General features: G+C 39.6%; 1 protein-coding gene across 3 annotated transcripts in view; it reads right to left on the minus strand.

Moving 5' to 3' along the window:
* The window catches only part of PIK3C2G (phosphatidylinositol-4-phosphate 3-kinase catalytic subunit type 2 gamma), a 233,360-nt gene that overhangs the window by 88,574 nt on the left and 126,789 nt on the right, over positions 1-17,997 (minus strand). For all 3 annotated transcript variants that reach the window (XM_016197493.2, XM_016197491.2, XM_087813943.1), the window contains 2 exons: positions 6,255-6,435; positions 2,759-2,866 (listed from right to left, as the gene is read on the minus strand). In XM_016197493.2, coding sequence (XP_016052979.2) covers positions 2,759-2,866; positions 6,255-6,435 — 289 coding nt within the window. The remainder of the gene's footprint in view (positions 1-2,758; positions 2,867-6,254; positions 6,436-17,997) is intronic.

The following is a 17,997-nucleotide window of genomic DNA, read 5'->3' on the forward strand; positions in this document are numbered from 1 at the left end:
CATTCGTTTGAGCATTAAAAGGCTGTGTGTGTTTGGGCTATTCGAGAGTTCATGTTGACAGCAAAGAGTACACTCAGTACCAAAGAAAGGGAAAGAACTTGATACTTTCAGTTTATCAACTAAGTTAAAATATGATATCAATACATGTTGAAGGCTCAGTTTGAATATCATTATTTCTGAGAAGTCTGAAATTGGTGGAAGCTGAGAGGAAAGGATCTATTTCTTAACCTATCCACATAAACTTCACCCAATCCCATAGCAAACAGAAACCCCTGCTTTCCGAATCAATTTAGTTTTATAGTAAATGGGGAAGGCTGTCTGGTAAGTAATGAATTTTTGCTGCAAAAATAAGTCAATCAGGGAACATATGACCTTCTGTCATGATATTGAATTAAGAAATCCTGTATTAGGCCAGACATGAGTTTAGATCAGTGGATTTCAAATACTACTCATTCAATTCTTGGGGGTCTCTTTGAGGCATCCCAAGTCTAGGGAAGAGAGGCAAAGGGCAAAGGGAGGCTGAAGGCAAGGCTCTTTGCTTGTGTGAGGCCTGCGACATACATTGAGACATTTACTCAGACTTGATGCCTTGCCAGACTGCATTCAATTTTTTCTCTCTCCTATGAATTTGCTCATGTTGACAAGTTGAGAGGTCTGATTGAAGGCTTTTCCACACTGCCTACATTTATGTGTTTGTTCCCCAGTGTGGAGGCTCTGATGCCAAATGAGATATTCATTCTCACTGAAGGCCTTACTATGTTCATTAAACTCATAAGCTTCCCCTCAGTGTGGATTTTCTGATTGTGGATAAGGTTTCCATCAGAACAGAAAGCTTTCCCACACCCATTTCAACTGGAAGGTTTCTCGCTTGTGAAGAGGCTAATGTTGGAAAAGGTTTTTACCCTGAGTAAAGGTCTCCCACACTCATTGCACTCAGAAGGTTTTTCTCCATTATGGGCTCTCTGATAGCCACTGAGCAGGGAACTCGGAGTGAAGGCTTTTACACATTCATCACTTTTATGAGGTTTCTCCCAAGCATGGAGTGTCTGGTATTTAATGAGATGGGAGCATTCATACGGCTAGTTCTATCAGTGGATTCTCAGGTGAACCATTGGCTGACAGGTCTGTTTGAAGGTCTTACCATACTCATTAGATTCATAGAGGCTCTTTCCATGGGTCCTCAGGTGGCAACCAGATGTGGGCTCTGATTTTTGCCATATTTATTGCACCTTCAGATAGGATGCATGTCCCTCCAGACTTACTTGTTGTTCAGCAGGACCAGAGGACAGACTAAAATGTTCCGTAGGTAAGAGCATCACCTGCCACATCTGTCCTGTTCTTTGTTGAATTCACAGGGGCAACAGCCTTGTACAGGCACAGCTGGTCAGAGCAAATGGGGCAAAGAAGTTTCTATACTCAGGACACTTCTCAGTCTCAGGAAAAGTGCTGATGGCTGCAGGTTGCTGCAGGGGAGTGTGGTGCCCATCACAGCACTAGGGGTGGTGACTCCTGGGGTGGTGACCCCAGGTCTGGCCAGCTCACCTGGATACTTACAGCAGCCACCCCTTAGAGCCAGTGCCCCAAATTTCCAAATGCCAAAACTCATTATGTAATTTTAATTGAAAAAAATTAAACAAACCAACAACAAACCAAGAAAGCAGAAACAAAAAACCAACATCTGGACTCAATGATCCAGATTGTTCTTTTGACTTTAACAAACTATGTCTTTGAAATGCTGAGTTTCTGCATATCTTTGGCATTATTCAGATGCACTACTAATAATTAAAAAGTTACACAATTTTTTAAAATTAGCAATGATTTGGAATTTAGTTCAAATAGACATATATATCTCAATTTATGGAATTGATGCCTTAATTTGTTATTTTTCAAAATATGTTTATGAAGCATATTAAGAAAGTCTCGAGGCTGTCTTTGTAACAGCAAAGTTACAAAGGTCATAGTATCAAGTTTTTAGCAAAACCTTTTTTATTTATAGTAAAAATGGCTTAATTTTTCTACTAACTATTGAATTTGTTTTGTTGATTGTCTTATAACGCTAGTTAGGTAACATTTATTGTGCACGTATGATAGTTTAACTTCTTTACTCCTAAATCTCACTTAACAATACTTCTCTCTATTAGTGTCTTCTACTCTTGGGCTTTTGAGAAAGAGAATAATAAAACTCTTTCTCCAAGAGGAGAAAGGATGACTCTAAGTCAGGAAAGGGCGGCTGACAGAGGCTTAGGAAGAGAAGGGGTTTATAAATGTGACACCACCAGGAAGGGCTTTCAAGCATTAGTAAAATCACAAACTACATTATCTGGCACACTGACTCATGAGCACCAATGAATTTTAAATTGAATAAAAATGGAGATGTTGTAGCTAATGATATATTAGCATACTAGACATGGGTTTGCACGTAATCTAAATAAGCATGAAATTAAACTCAGCCTGCTTGGAGTCATCAAATCAACCATTTTGAATAAATCGAGAAAACAATTTGGTGAGAAGTATATTTATTTTTTTTCTCACTGAGATGATGTATAGTTTGTTTCTAAACCAACAAATCATCTGATGAGGCCAATGTGATCTCAGCTGGTCACAGTGCATCAAATGGAGCACATGGTTTGAATTACTGTTCTCTTAAAATAATTGCAATAAGATTTTCTAAATTGTATTTGCCATTTCAAAGACATACAGTGAGCAAAACAACATAGAACAACAATATTCAACTTAGGTACTGAATAGATTGACTTACCTTTCGATCAATCCCCTTTATACAAAGGGCAGGGTTCAGAGGAAGGTGACAGGTATGTATGTACTGAAAGAATTCTTCTAGTCTGCCAATCTCTTTCTTCAGTACCTCCTGTGAAAAATCATAAGAAAAAGCATTTTAGAAACTGTAAGGAAGTTGACTTTTTCTTCAAGTTATAATTTTCTTATATTGATTAAATAAACTCTTTAATTCAGGGGTTGCACACTGGGGTGCTTTAGGGTCAGGTAGGCTATGTAGCCACATTTGAGGCAGCAGGCTAAAAACAATGGGGAGTGCTGGGGAAAATGGGGAATTAATGAGTGCATGACCTTTTTAAAGAACTTTACATTCAATTAAAAGAAAAACCAAAATGAAGCCCTGTTCTGTTCGAACAAAACATGCAGGATTGGACTTGACCTGTTGTCCACCAACTTCCAGTCCCTGTTTTAAGTGATTATTAATGTGATTCACTTGTGATAATTTCCTAAAACCTTAGTTTGTAACTCTCAAGATTTACACTTAATAATAATAAAAAAAGTTCACATATATTATCAACAGTAATGGCAAAAAATTATAATTGCAGACAAATAATAATTGGCAGAAACAGCAATATGTATAGTTTACTGAATGCCAATGAGTGTATTTCTGGTACTTGACTCTCCCTTCCACAGTCTTCTTCCATAGCACCTGTGGCAGCTCTGAGACCACAAACAACACCTTTAGAATTGTGTATCCCCTGACAAAAAAAGGGGGAAAACAATAATTCAAGCAAAATAGTAATAATAATTCAAAATTCTGAGATCTCCTTTTAGCCCCAGTTTTGAAAACTTTTTAAGCCCAATTCTAAAAATGAGAATATTATATTAATAACTCTCAATTCATTCTCAAGAGTTTTTAGCTCTTTCTACTGGCTCATTGGCAAATAATAGAATCTACTGCTCCTAGAATCCAGAAGAGCAAGGTGGAGAAATGAGGCAAAATTCCACTATAGCGCTCCGTCTGTCCGTCCACCTTTGTTCTATCTCTGCCTGGATTTGCCTGAAGAATATCATGGAGGGAAATCTCTGTTCTCTCTGTTTAATTAAAATTTCTTCGTTTCATATAGTTAGGCTTTAATGAGTGCTTTTAAAAAATAACAATCAGCCCGGCCAGGCGTGGCTCAGCGGTTGAGCATCGACCTAGGATCCAGGCGATGGGGGTTCGGTTCCCGGTCAGGGCACATGCCCGGGTTGCGGGCTTGATCCCCAGTCGGCGGCGTGCAGGAGGCAGCCCATCAATGACTCTCTCATCATTGATGTTTCTCTCTCTCTCTCTCCCTCTCCTTTCCTCTCTCTCTCCTTTCTTCTCTCTGAAATCAATAAAGATATTTAAATAAAATAAATAAATAAATAAAAAATAACAATCAGTAAGTTAAATTGTGAAAAATTATAAATGCTTCTCCCATCTTTCATTTTCTCTTCCTATTTTCACATGAAGAAGCGTTATCACAAAATCAGCCAGTAGAGGTGAAATAAATACATTTATTCGAGAGAAGAATGTCAATATCACTCTGGAGCATGATGCAGATGGTCAAAAATGGCACCAGAATTATTTTCCTACAGGGTGCATCTTAGATATGTGAGTGTTTTTAAAGCATAATAATGACTGAACCCATATAAATTTTGTAAATTTCAAAAACAATTTATTTTACTTGCTTTCAACTTTTTGTCTGTCTCTAGAAAATAATTAACGAGTGTGCAGTAATATGGACGAATCACTATTTTTTTTCATTGTCCATCATGTTATGTGCCTTAAGGCTCTTCTGTGTAAGCAGAGTTTACAGGTCTCCCATTTAAAAATAAATTCTATATGTATGCTTTTTATTTTTCATTATCTCCTAGGTAGGTAAGGTTGCATAGTTTCTGTTATTTCTACCAAATTAAGTGAACTCCAGCAAAAAAAATCTTGGGCTGGGAAAGAGTCCTAGGACATTTTACCTGTTACTACTTTCATACCATTTTGTTGAAAACTCTTGTTGATTACATATTTTTTATTTTTTAAAGTACTTTGTAATTATACTTTATAAAAAATGTTTATACCTCATTAAAAGTTATTGTACCCACACACAGAGACAAATCAAAAGCAAAATAAGATTTGTTTGTTTGCTTATTTTTTAACTGATTATTTCATTTTATTATTTTATTTTCTATCACCATTTATCCCCCCTGTACCTTCTTCCACCTCTACCCACCCCACTCCCCCTGGCAATCACCTCTGCCCTTTACCTATAATTATTTTCATATCATTTTGATGAAACTCTTGTTGATTTTAAAAGTGGGTAGAGAGAAACCATGATCTTCCTTGAGGACAAGATTCATGTTTTAGTCATATTTCTATTCTTAACTCCTAGCCTGTAGTAAGTACTTAATTGTTATCAAACCATGTTCTTCTTACAATGAATAGATGTCCACTATCTCCCTGTATCTAGAATGTTGAACTTAAGAGAACCTACTTAATGGTCTGTCACTGAGGGAACTAGTAGCGCAGATAATTTAAAAAAGCAAGTGTTCTTCATTAGATCAAGAAGAATGCCCAAGTCCATTATTATAATGGTGATGAAAGAGGCACAGTATTTTGACTATCAGGGATCTTACTGTAAAAGTATTACATTCCACACCATTATTGATTTCTCATTTAATTCATTTTATTTGTTTTGGCAAAAGTCTTTAAAAATGTGATCTTGATTAGTGCAATGTTAGGAAGATCTAGGCCTAGATTTTGTACCTTGGACAAGGGCACCCTAAAAAGTCCCCTCATGTACTTCTACAAGTTTGAGTTGTGCTGCCATTTTTGAGGAAATTACTTCATCTGGTCTTTTTGAGTCAAACTGCTGTTAAGTTGGACTCTTCTTGTCAGGTCCTCTCTGTATGCTACATGGCTACTTACATAAAAAAGCCATATCCTGGCCCTGGTTGGATAGCTCAGTTGGTTGGAGCATCATTCTAATACTTTAAGGTTGTGGGTTCAATCCCCAGTCAGGGCATATACAAGAATCAACCAATGAATGCATAAATAATAAGAGGGGGAAAAAATTGATGTTCATATATTTCTCTCTCTTCCTTCCTCTCTCTCTAAAATCAACCAATAAAAAAAGTTTTAAAAAAAAGCTATATCCTGGTGATAGACATTATCACTAACTTTAGGATAGTAAAATGAAAAAAAAAATTTGATTAAAGTAATTGATTTGTAGGCCCCGGCTGGATAGCTCAGTTGGTTAGAGCATTTTCCTGATATGCCAAGGTTGCAGGTTTGATCCCCAGTCAGGGCACATACAAGAATCTCTCCCTTCCCCTCTCTCTAAAAAAATCAATAAAACAAACAAACAAAAAACCATAATTGATTTGTGTCTCATGTCTAAGTATAGTCAAGGAATTTGCTTTTTAAGTAATGAAATTAAAACTTAATTAAACTAAGATTTAAAAAAATATTTCACTACATGAAGATTGGTTTCTCAACAAACCTGTCTTTGAAGGTCACTAGCAGACTTGACTTTTTCCCCAATGTCTCCCAGGATTTTGATAAGTTTCATCTCCTTGGAAAACTCATCTCTCAAGGCTTTTCCTGCACAGAACTGGAGAGCAGCCAACAGCTTCTGATACCAGCTTTTAAAATAAGCTTCATTCTGTGCATCTTTTAGCAGCCTGAAGGAAAGAGAGGAAAAGAATTCTTATATCTAAAGCTGATTTTTTAACTACCTCCAGAAGGAAAAAGAAGTGCATTTTAGATTAACCTGTATTTGGTGGCTTTGGGCAATTTAACAGCCTAGAATGGGAGAAATGCTGTTTATTCGTTGGCAGTCATCAAATTCCACCCGATAGCTAATGAGATTCCAAAGGCGAAGAATCAATGAGACCTGCAGTGTTTCATTTCACTTCACAATGTGCTTTTTCTTCTTTCGGGCTTGTTAATTCTATAACAAATACTTACGAACATATTTCTGACTTACTAAAACATGAACAAAGAATTTTAGAAATAGTATTTATAAGTGACTGTACCATCTTGCAACTCCTCCATCAACCCTCACCCTTTTCTGCTTTTCTTCAAATGATAATGTCCCCTTCCAGCACCGCTAGTCCCCCCTTTGCCCTCTTCTGCCTCCCTCCACCTGCCTTTCCCTCTGGTAATGACCATCCTGTTGTCTGTGTTTAAGGTTTTTTTTGGTGTGTTTTTTTTGCTTAATCCCTTCACCTTTTTCACCTAGCCCTCAAACTCCCTCCCCTCTGACAGCTGTCACACTGTTCTCTTTATCTATGAATCTGTTTCTATTTTGTTTGTTGGTTTATTTTGACTTGGAGTGGTGCACACACAATTCAACATACAGATGATGGATTATAGAATTGTACACTTGAAACCTACATAATTTTATTAACCAATGGCACCCCAATAAATTCAATAAAAATACAATAAAATGACACTAAATAAAAAATAATTTAAAAAAGAAAAAAGACAATGTCTCCACACTGTTGTATATCTCTGTGTTGTTCTTTCTGCCAGCACCTCCTCTTGAGTACCTAGAGGAAGATATTATAAAGGCAAGAGCATGATTTTTGTTCTCTGGCATTTCTCGGTTCAAGCCCCAGACCTACAACTTAAAAGTAACTTAAGTCAGTTACTTAACAAGGTTGAGATTTTATTTTTATCTGTAAAATAAAATAATAACTCCTACTCTACAGAGCTGTATAGAAAATAGACTGAGCTAATGCATTTAAACAGGCTTAGCACAATGTATAACTACTCAGTCAAAAACCATTAATTCATCTATATGTCACAGCATCCCCAAGCTAGCTTCTCTCACTGCCTGGTATTCTGCTCATGTCACGAACACGAGAGGTGCAGAACATTAAAAAGGTAAGAGTACTTTGCTAGATAATTGAACAGTGACAAATATTTGAATACTTTGCCATGTGACAATTTCTATTGCCTTGAAATGAATTTTAATATGCTTAAACTTTACTTTCTATCATGCTCTAAAACACTAAAATAGAATAAAATAGACTAATACCTTTAATTATTAACCTCTCTCTGGTTGATTCTTTTAATCTTAACTGGTCTCTAGTCTTCTTCTGTCCTGAAAAATAATTAGCATTCAAGGAACTAGAAGAAAATTATTGTGAGAATGGAATACTGAAAATAAAGATTAAATGCATAGCAGCCAAAAAATACATAGATGAGTTTCATGCTGAATTTCTAGTTTTGCATTTCTGCCCAACATATATTACTTTTATTTTTTTTGTGTTTTCTATTCCTGCATATTTAAGTTGAAAAAATTAATTGAATAAGTCTGCATTTTTTAAAAATTTAACTTTATTGTTGAAAGTATTACAGGTGTCCCATTCTCCCAGTCCCCCAATTGACCCCCTCCACCTCGCTCCCAAACCCTCCCCAGACCCTCCCATAGACTGTGACTATGGTCTATGCATATATGCATATAACTTCCTTGGTTAATCTCTTCCCACCCTCCAACCCCCTTCCCTCTTCCCTCTGAAATATGATCGTCTGTTACATGCATCAGTGTTTCTGGATCCATTTAGTTCATCAGGTTCTCTTGTTCATTAGCTTCTTCTTAAAGAAGACCCTTCAACATTTCTGTAGTTCTGGTCTGGTGGTGATGAACTCCTTTAGCTTTTCCTTGTCTGAGAAGCTCTTTATCTGACCTTCAATTCTAAACTATAGCTTTGCTGGGTAGAGCAGTCTTGGTTGTAGTTCCATGTTTTCCATCACTTTGAATATTTCTTGCCACTCCCTCCTGGCCTGCAAAGTTTCTGTTGAGAAATCAGCTGACAGTCGTATGGGTGCTCCCTTGTAGGTAACAAACTGCTTTTCTCTTGCTGCTTTTAAGATTCTCCCTTTGTCTCTAACCTTTGGCATTTTAATGATGATGTGTCTTGCTGTGGCCTCTTTGGGTTCCTCTGCTTTGGGACCCTCTGTGCTTCCTGGACTTGTAAGTCGATTTCTTTCCCCAGGTAGGGGAAGTTTTCTGTAATTATTTTTTCAAATAGGTTTTCAATTTCTTGCTCTCTTTTCTCTCCTTCTGGCACCCCAATAATACACATGTTGGGCCTCTTGAAGTTGTCCCAGAGGCTCCTTAGGCTATCTTCATATTTCTGGGTTTTTTTTCTTTTTGCTCTTCTGGTTGGGTGTTTTTTGTTTCTTCATGTTCCAAATGGCTGATTTGATTCTCAGTGTCCTTTGATTCCCTGTAAATTATTCTTCACTTGAGTTTGTGTAGCCTTCATTTCAAATTGGTACTTTATTATGTCATTTTCTCAATTATTTTCATCATACTCTTACTAATATCCTTGAGCATCCTTATAACCATTATTCTGAACTCTGTATCTTTTAATTTGCTTGGGTATATTTCATTTATTTCCTCTTCTAGAGATTTCTTCTGTTCTTTCCTTTGTGACATGTTTCTTTGCCTCCACATTTTGGCTGCTTCCAGGTGTTTGTTTCTATGTATTAGGCAGAGCTGCTATGTCTCCTGGAATTTGTAGAGTGGCTTTGTGTAGTAGGTGTCCTATAGGGTCCAGTGGCTCAGCCTCCCCAGTCACCTGAGCTGGACCTTGTAGGTGCTCCTGTGTGTGGGCTATGTGCACTGTCCTGTTGTAGTTGAGCCTTGGTCGCTGTTGGTGTCACTGGGAGGAACTGACCCCCAGGCCAATCAGCTGTGAGGACCAGATGCAACTATAGCCAAAGAGCTGCTGTGGAGCTTTGGTGTTCACCAAGTGCGCCCCTTGAGTGTCACTCATGGATGTGGTATGGTTATAATCCAGTGTGGTCAAGTCTGACCACCAGGTGCACTGTCCCTGAGACCTCCTGGGAGGTGCAAAGTCAGCCTGTGCCAGTGCCTTGCCCAGGGCCGCCCAGCATGAGCTACACAGCAAACCATAATTGGCTGCTACTTGTGCTGGGCTTGGAGGTGTCCAGGAGAGGCCAAGCTATGAGCCAATGCAGGCTGCCTCTAGTGCCAGGCCTGGGGCCACTTATCAAGCTGTATGGGGCCTGCTGCTGTTTGTTTGAGAGATTTTAGGAAAGTCCTGAGCATGAGGCTCGAGAGGCCACTTGCACAGAAAAGCCCCTGGAAATGGCCTGGATGAGCTGCAGGTGGGGAGGGGCGGGGCCTCCGGGAATCAGGGGGCGGGGCCAAAGGTGTGAGTCAGGTGCTGGCGATTCAAACATGGTGCCTGCCTGTGGCTGTGTGTGGGGAGGACTCGCCAAAGGAGCAATGGCCTCTGCCAGCCCTTCTGCCTGGGAGGAAGCCGCCCCTCCAGCTCTCGCCCGGATCTCAGGCAGGTTAGTTCCCCCCGAGTGTCCCGGGTCCTTTCAGGCTGCTGCCCGGCGCTGGGCTCAGAGGGAGCGTCCGAGTGAGTCCGTGCCGGGCCCTTTAGAGGAGCTGCTGGGGCTCCCGCAGCCTCCGAGACCCTCAGGGACAGTCCCCGCTGGTTCCACAGCCCGGAGTTGAGGGGATGTCTCTTCCTGACCTTGGAGCCCTAGGCTGGGGGCCTGCTGTGGGGCTGGGACCCCTCCCTCCTCCAGGAAACCTCCGCTGCTGAGATTCCCTCCCGGGTTTAACCCCCGGCACCGGGTGTGGGCCAGCGGCCGTGTCTCCAATTCAGCCCCAACCCGCCCGCGTCCCCGCCCCTCCTCCCGGTCTCGATGCTCCTTCAGTTCCCTGGTTGCGGGGCTTCTGTGCAGCCGGATCTCAGGAGGCTCTGAGTGACGGTGCTTCTGATTTTAGTTGTAATTTTGATGTGGTTTCGGGAAGCGGCGGGTGCAGCTGTGACCTACGCGCCATCTTGTTTCCTCTCTGTCAGGTCAACTTGGCTTCTAGAACCTCTTTTCCTTTCCCAAAGGAAATATAAACTTTAAGTGGAATAATAGTTCTTACTTACTTATGGAAAGCATTAAAGAAAAAACTCAAGGGGCTAAAGATGTATTTTCAATGTAAGAATAATAGGCGACTATAAGAAATTTACCTGCCCACCTCTTTGGTGAGATTTGGAAATGTCAGACCTATAATAAGTGAATCATGTCATTTTGGAGTCTCTAAGAAAATAAGTGTTGTTTGAGTGTGAATTGGAAAGCTGCAAATGTAAGCATGCACAGGTAAAACTTCAAACATTTTATGTAGAATTGTCTACCTCTCACATTCTTGTAGTATTTTGAGGATTTTGGTAATATACAATTTTACAGTCTACTTGAGTGTCAGTGAGACAGGGAGTTGATTGGTAGAGTATTTCTATATCAATCCTTGCCAGAATTTTTATACACTTTGAATACCGAGTCACTTGTTTTTTAAGATATTTTAACCTGTGTTTGTAAATAAATATAACTATCACCACCCAACTGCTATATATATACTAAAAGGAAAAGTTATTCTGCACAGAAGTCAACTTTTTACTAAAATAAAGAAAAGATATATATTTAGGTTAGGGTCATAGGAACTGCCAGAATTATATAATTTGCATTAATAATACTCTTAATTCTTATTGTAATAGAAATGTATTTGCTTCTCTCATGAACAGCTAATTCAAAGAGGAGAAGCTCAGCTTGATTCTTTGCTCAAAATAAAACAGAGCTGGGAGATATGCAGAGAGATTATGTGACTGCGTTCTAAAAAATATAAAAGTGAAGAAAGCTAAGTGTACCCCGTTGTGATTATTTTGCTAGTAGAAAATGTTTCATCCAAACCCTGCATCCCTGCGAGATGGCATGTTCTCCCGGTGTGATCTGGTTTAAGCTCTTTGGCTTTTTAACCAACTTTGTGATAAGTCTGTTTTTACACATTGCAGAGTTGAAATCATAGTATTTTGAAGATGAAAAGAGAGTCACAGTCACTTTTACCGGCAAGAGAAATTAACGCATCCTTTAATTTTGAACAACTATAAAAACAATGATAGAAAGTTGACTATACAGTTTTGGGTGGAGGGTCACTCAGTTCTGTGTCCAGGATTTTCACAGTAGGAAGTAGTAGACCCCTCACGCCACAGTTTGTTTGTTTGTTTGTTTGTTTATCTATTTATTATTTTTTAAAATATATCTTTACTGATTTCAGAGAGAGGAAGGGAGAGGGAGAGAGATAGAAACATCATTGATGAGAGAGTCATTGATCTGCTGCCTCCTGCATGCATCCGACTGGAGATCGAGCCCGCAACCCGGGCATGTGCCCCAACCGGGAATGGAACCGCGATCTCCTGTATCCTACATGACGCTCAACTGCTGAGCCACGCCTGGCGGGCTCATGCCATAGTTTTTACCCATTGCTTCTGTTTATAAGATTGTAGAAAACAGCTGGCCCCTCTCCTTTGAGCGTTACAAAAATTCTTTTCAAAATATGTTGTCACCTGGGAAAAGCAGGATTGCTTATGCCAAGTTAAAAAAAAATTAAGCTAAGGTCACGGGACTGAAAAATGTCAAATAAGATTTGATATTGAAACAGGGGCTTTTAAGATGCAGGCAATGTGATTGTTTACAAACTGTGAGATAAATCTCGAAAGGCCAGAGACCTGTTTACCCTACTGTCTGCAAGATCCAAGGATGATTCAATTTGATATTATTTTGTACATGTATAGACTGCAAGTAATGACAACATTAAAATGAGGGTAAATGAATAAAATCAAGCTGATTAAAGGTTTTGACAGTGTTAAGTATGAGAGGCAGCAAGCAAGAAGAGAGGGAAATACAACCCAGGTTACTGAGCACATTTGTTAAAGGATATCATGAAGGTATTTGGCTAAATTAAGGGAATTGTGGTGGACTCAGAGAGACCTAAAATAGTCACAAACATCAGCTAGCATGAAATGGAGATTTTTCTCAGAAATTAGAGTTTTTCTCCATTTCTTCATGTGCAAAGCTTCTGGCCTCATGGCGAGTGACTTGCTAGAGCCACAGGAAAAGTACAGATAGTTCTCATTTCATCAGTCTACCAGCAGGACAGAACAGAGTAATCACACCATCCCAGTCCTCCTGGCCTCATAACTCCCTTCACTGAAGGTCTTAATTTTAGTTCTCAGCAGCAAGATATCCCACATCTTAGGGGCAGCCTTAAATTTTTACCTACTTGTGTATTTCCTGTGAGCGAAGAGGGATAACAACATCCGGGAGCAGAAGAAAACTGAGCTGCACAATAAATGAGTGATCTTAGGTCACTCTAGGACCTCCCCTACCCATTTCCTGTGTTTGTTGCTACTTTAGGTGGGGCAAGGTGTGTGGCTCAATAGACCAGTTTTTAAACACAGGTTGTTTCTAGAGTGTGACTTCAAGTTTGTTTATAACCCTGGGACACATAAGGGCTGAAATCCAATACTTGAAACGGAAGTATTAATTTAAAAATTTCAAGTGTGTAAAGAAGTAAAAAGCTTATATTTCTTTAGCCTTTACAACTCTTATTTCTCAGTGGTTGCAATTGATTTAATATTTCCCTAAACTTGGTACATTTTATAGTTCGTGCAAAGATAACTGTTTCCTATGACTAGTTCATTCTCAGAATATTGACTTGGTCTTTCAGATACATAGCACTTAACTTCTGTTAAATATTGCACCTAAGAAGCATTATATGGGACAAGCCTGCAGAAACATAACTTACAATCAATAGTTATTTTGCAATATATATTTGTCAATATGCCATTTTGTAACAACTTTAAGTATAAAACTATTAAGGGGGAAGAAATTTATAAAATAATGAAATTCATATTCCAGAGATTGTATGCATGTTTGCAACACAAATATATGAAAGGAGCCCATAAGGTCTGTAATTGATCTAATTTTATCTCCATACCATCATTTATACGTCTAATATTTATGCATTATAATATATTTATTACCACCTTGCAAGTAGTGTCTTGGAATATTATATTATGTTCATACTTAGATGTTTCCATTGTGCTCACACTGTTTTAGATTTATTATTCCTACCTCTATGCTTTCTTCTCTGAAAGAGATTACACGTCCCCATTCTTTGCTAGGTGACTTCCACTGCCTTCCTGTAGACAGAGGCTACTTCTCTAGTCCTTGTTGGGGTTGGCCGTGTGGCTTGCTTTGGCCAATAAGATGTGACTGTATGAAATGTGCAGCCATGTCTATGCAGGTGTTTTGAATGTGCCATCATGGACTGGTCTGGCCTCTTGTGCTTATGCTTTCTGCCATGAGAACAGCATGCTCCAGCTGGGGGCTGTTCCCTCAGTCCTGGAATGAGAAGACAATGTGGAGCAGAGCCGAGCATTGCTGTGTGAGGTCCAGAGAGCCAAGCAAGTCTGCAATCCATGTGCTGCATCAGTGAGAAATAAATCTTCGTTGTTATAAGCCACTGAAACTTTGGGGCTATGGTAAAAACTAATACATCTGCCAAGTTTCGTATTCTTTCTTTTTTTTCTTTGCTTTGCTTTTGTTTTCATTCATTTGTTTGTATTGCCTTTAGAATATGGAGCATATTTTTTAAACATCTCCAGTGTTATTCCTGATGATATTTTGGGGCAAACCTACTTACTGAAAATAAACAAAAGTCATCTGGATGCAAGTCTGGTGAATTAGATGAGTGATCAATCTGAGTATACTATTTCGGATTTTTTTTTTTTTAAAAAAACCTATAAAAGTAATAAAAATGGCTTTCTTTCATGGATCATAAAAGTCCTCAAAGGGTATTTCAAAAATGATTTGATCCGGCTCATTTTGGAATTATATATTCTGTTACACTGCTGAAATTTTATTGTTATTTTATTACTACTAACATACTTTTTGACTCATTTAAAAGCGTGAATAGGCCTATGTACCATCTGTTGCTTTGTCCAGCCAAGCATTTGAGTATCTAATAGAGAGTCTCCCTGAGTAAAACCATTGTGCTGATGAGTGCAATAGGGCAATGGCAAGATTTTTTTAGGGCTTACATAACACAGGACTAGATAGAGGGCCTGATGGCTGAGGGCAGTGACAGAGGCGGCACATGTAGCTGCTCTGGGAAACTAAGAGCTCTGCCGTAAGGGCTACAGCTAGAAGACCGATGTGGATGCGTAGGAGAGGACAACGGCTTTCGATGAGGAAGCATCTATATCAGTATGTTGAGTGGAACTTCCCTCGTCCTGGAGTTGGCTATAAAAACTCAAGATTAAAGAAACAACAGATATCCTATATTTTAAGAAACAAATGGAAGTTAGACAACTCTTCAAGGCTTGTTGGGAGATGGCCTAACTGGCCATGGTACACCAAGCATTATCTCCCCTACCGGGTCTTAGTGTATATTTGCAGATGGGATTGAAGGAAAACGGTGTTTGAGCATCAAGAGCCATCAGCCTATTGAAGAACAGAGGGGTTCCACACCCGCCCACTCTCTGTGCAACATTCAGTGAGGAGGGAAGCTCAAAGAGAGCCATTTATTTGAGTGTGTGCAAGAACAGGAGACTGTTGCCTCATTCCCAGATTAGAAAGAGGGTTTGTTGATTTCCCCTGGGCTTATGTGGACAGGAAGAAGATGCGAGAACAGGATGGAGAGAGTGGCTAGCAATGGTCTGCATTCCTGCACCTCAACAGTTTGGCAAAGCAAGGATGTAGGAGCTTCTCAAGGCTCAAATAAACACACAGAAGGAGGTTTAAATAAAGTCCTTGTGTAGGAAGGGGTTGAGCCAAAGTCAAATCTCCTGGTGGGAAGGTCCTGCAAGGCTACCCAAAGAAGTTACCCACATAATGCAACCAGCATTGACCCCTGAGAACCCACTGTGGTCCTTGATGGAAAATCAGAGACTGTGGACAGAAAATTGCAATTACTTGCCACATCAAGTGTAAGGGTCATCTGTCTTTTCTCCCTACTCCAAAGTCAAAAGAAGTTAGAACTGGAAAAGAGAAGGAGTGAGACAGCAGACACCATATCCTCTACCCACTGCAATTCTCCCCAGCTAAAGCCCGGCGGGAGCCGGGGAGTAAGGAGGAGGCACGTGTCAGAACAGGAGAAGAAAATGAAGTTTTCAATTGGACAAAACTGGTAGGAGTTGTATGATATCCTAGAGTGACCAGGAAACTATAGAACCTACTTTGGTTTTAATTAGGAAATGTGAATAGCAAAGGTAGTATTTAAAACTAATAAAAACTTTTATTGGAGACCTACCAAGCTTAGTCAGTTTAAAGAAAACTAGTTGAGACAGTTAAAAATTTAAAAGTCAGTGCACAGAGAAATACAGCTTCAGGAAATGCACCGACTGCACTGCATGAGAGGAAAGCCTCAAGATGTGAAATAGGACTGGAGGATCTTGCACCAAAATTCGTAGGAGACTTGGCTGAGGTTTTTCTCTTTGCTCTCGCCGCCACTCCCTGCTCTTATAGAGCAGTGTCCATTTTGGCTCCATTTATGGACAATCATTGCTAAGCACAGAACTGTGTTCAAGAAAGTGAACTTGTTTCTTTAGCAATATGTTATCAACACTGCATCTATGTGGATGCATAAGGATGTGTTTACTATTATAATTAATAGTGTCTCATCATATTTAAATAAAATCTTTAACAGATATGACCATCACATATTTAATTGTAAGCTTAAATGGTATTTTTCTGAAGGAAAATTAGCCATAGACGATACCCAGTTTGTGTAAACACTTATAATCAGGATTACTGGTATACAGCAATGATGCTCTCGTAGGATCAACAGGGAGCTATGAAGGAAAAAAACCAAAACCCAAAAACTATGCTGAGCCAGTAAGTTCCCTTGAAGAGGTTCCTGAATCTATAATACTGAATTAGAGCCCTTTCCACTCATCTTGCTGACAGGCATGGTCAACTTTGGAGCTACAGGTAAATCAATAAAACCCTTTCTGGTCCACTCACATGTTTTCATATGTCCACATGTTAAATATATGGAATAATGTGATTTAAGAGCAGAAATGCTGCCCTCTTCCTCCCACTCCAAAACATACTCACTGCTTTAGTATAAGTTATTTTATTGAAATTATTTTCCTCAATTAAAACCAAGCTGTGAATAGCTGTTAGCACCCCTCTCAAACCCACCATTATATTCCATTTGTGCTTATTAAGCCTAATGCAAAATAAAACAAAACAGGGGGGATTTTGGCCCTGGGCACACTCTGGAAGAGATAGCTATCTGTGAGACCCTCCTATATTGCATCTCCCTGTTCTCACACTTGGTTTTCTCCTTTCCCTGACCCTCAAGAATCCCTCTGCTTCTGTTCTTCCTTTGCTAAAAACTCCACTCAGCTCTGCTCTCTCTTGTTGTGTTCCCCATTAGTTCCTGCCCCTCTTACTCCAATCAGACATCTATCTCACTGTAAATTACACCCATATTCTCAGAGGATAACATTACAGGAGCATGGAGCTGAGTGACATGAGATAAACTCCCACATTTACTAGGTGATGATACTGAAAGATTAAGGGACTTGCCTAAGGTCCTATGACTAGAACCCAGAGCTCTTAACCACTGCTCTAGGCTCTTCTTACCACACCTGATGCCAGTCATGGACTGAATGTTTGTGTCCCCCCAAAATATATGTTAAGTCCCAACCTCACTATGATGATATTCAGGGGTCGGACCTTTGGGATGTGGTTAAATTTAGGTGAGGTCTTGACTGTGGGGCCTCCGTGATGGGATTAATGCCCTAAGGAAAAGAGACTGGAGCTCTCTGCTCTCTTGGGCCATGTGAGGATATAGCAAGAAGGCATCCAGCGTCTGCCTACAAGCCAGGGAGAGGGCCTGTGGGAGGAAATGGAATTGGCAATTCCTTGATCTTGGACTTCCCAGCCCCCAGAATTGAGAGAAATAAATTCCTGTTGTTTAAGGCACTCTATGTTATTTTTTCACTGCAGTCCTTGCTTATTAACAGTGTCCTGAAAACCATTAAAGCCCAATTTAGACTATAACTTTCTACTTGTATCACCTCTGGCAAGGAACTTAATGCTTTAGCTCTTCACTTTGCTAGTCTGTAAAATGTTGGAGTTCATGAGGCTTGGTAAGCTACCTTCTAGATCTAGGGTTCTGTAATTGTAATCCTTAATGAATCTACCAAGCATTTACTATATGCCAGGCATTTTGAGAGCATTTTACATAGCTGTCTTAGGTCATCCTCACATTCACTCCAGGTAATATGATTCCTTCTGTTTTACAGATGAGGATATTGTGGTTTATAGAGATTGAGTACCTTGCCCAAAGTCACCCAATCAGTGGACCAAGGATTCAAATTTTGGTTTTCTGACTCCAAAGCCCTCTGTTC

This window comes from Miniopterus natalensis, chromosome 2 (assembly GCF_054644295.1).
Source record: "Miniopterus natalensis isolate mMinNat1 chromosome 2, mMinNat1.hap1, whole genome shotgun sequence".
Lineage (NCBI taxonomy): Eukaryota > Metazoa > Chordata > Mammalia > Chiroptera > Miniopteridae > Miniopterus > Miniopterus natalensis.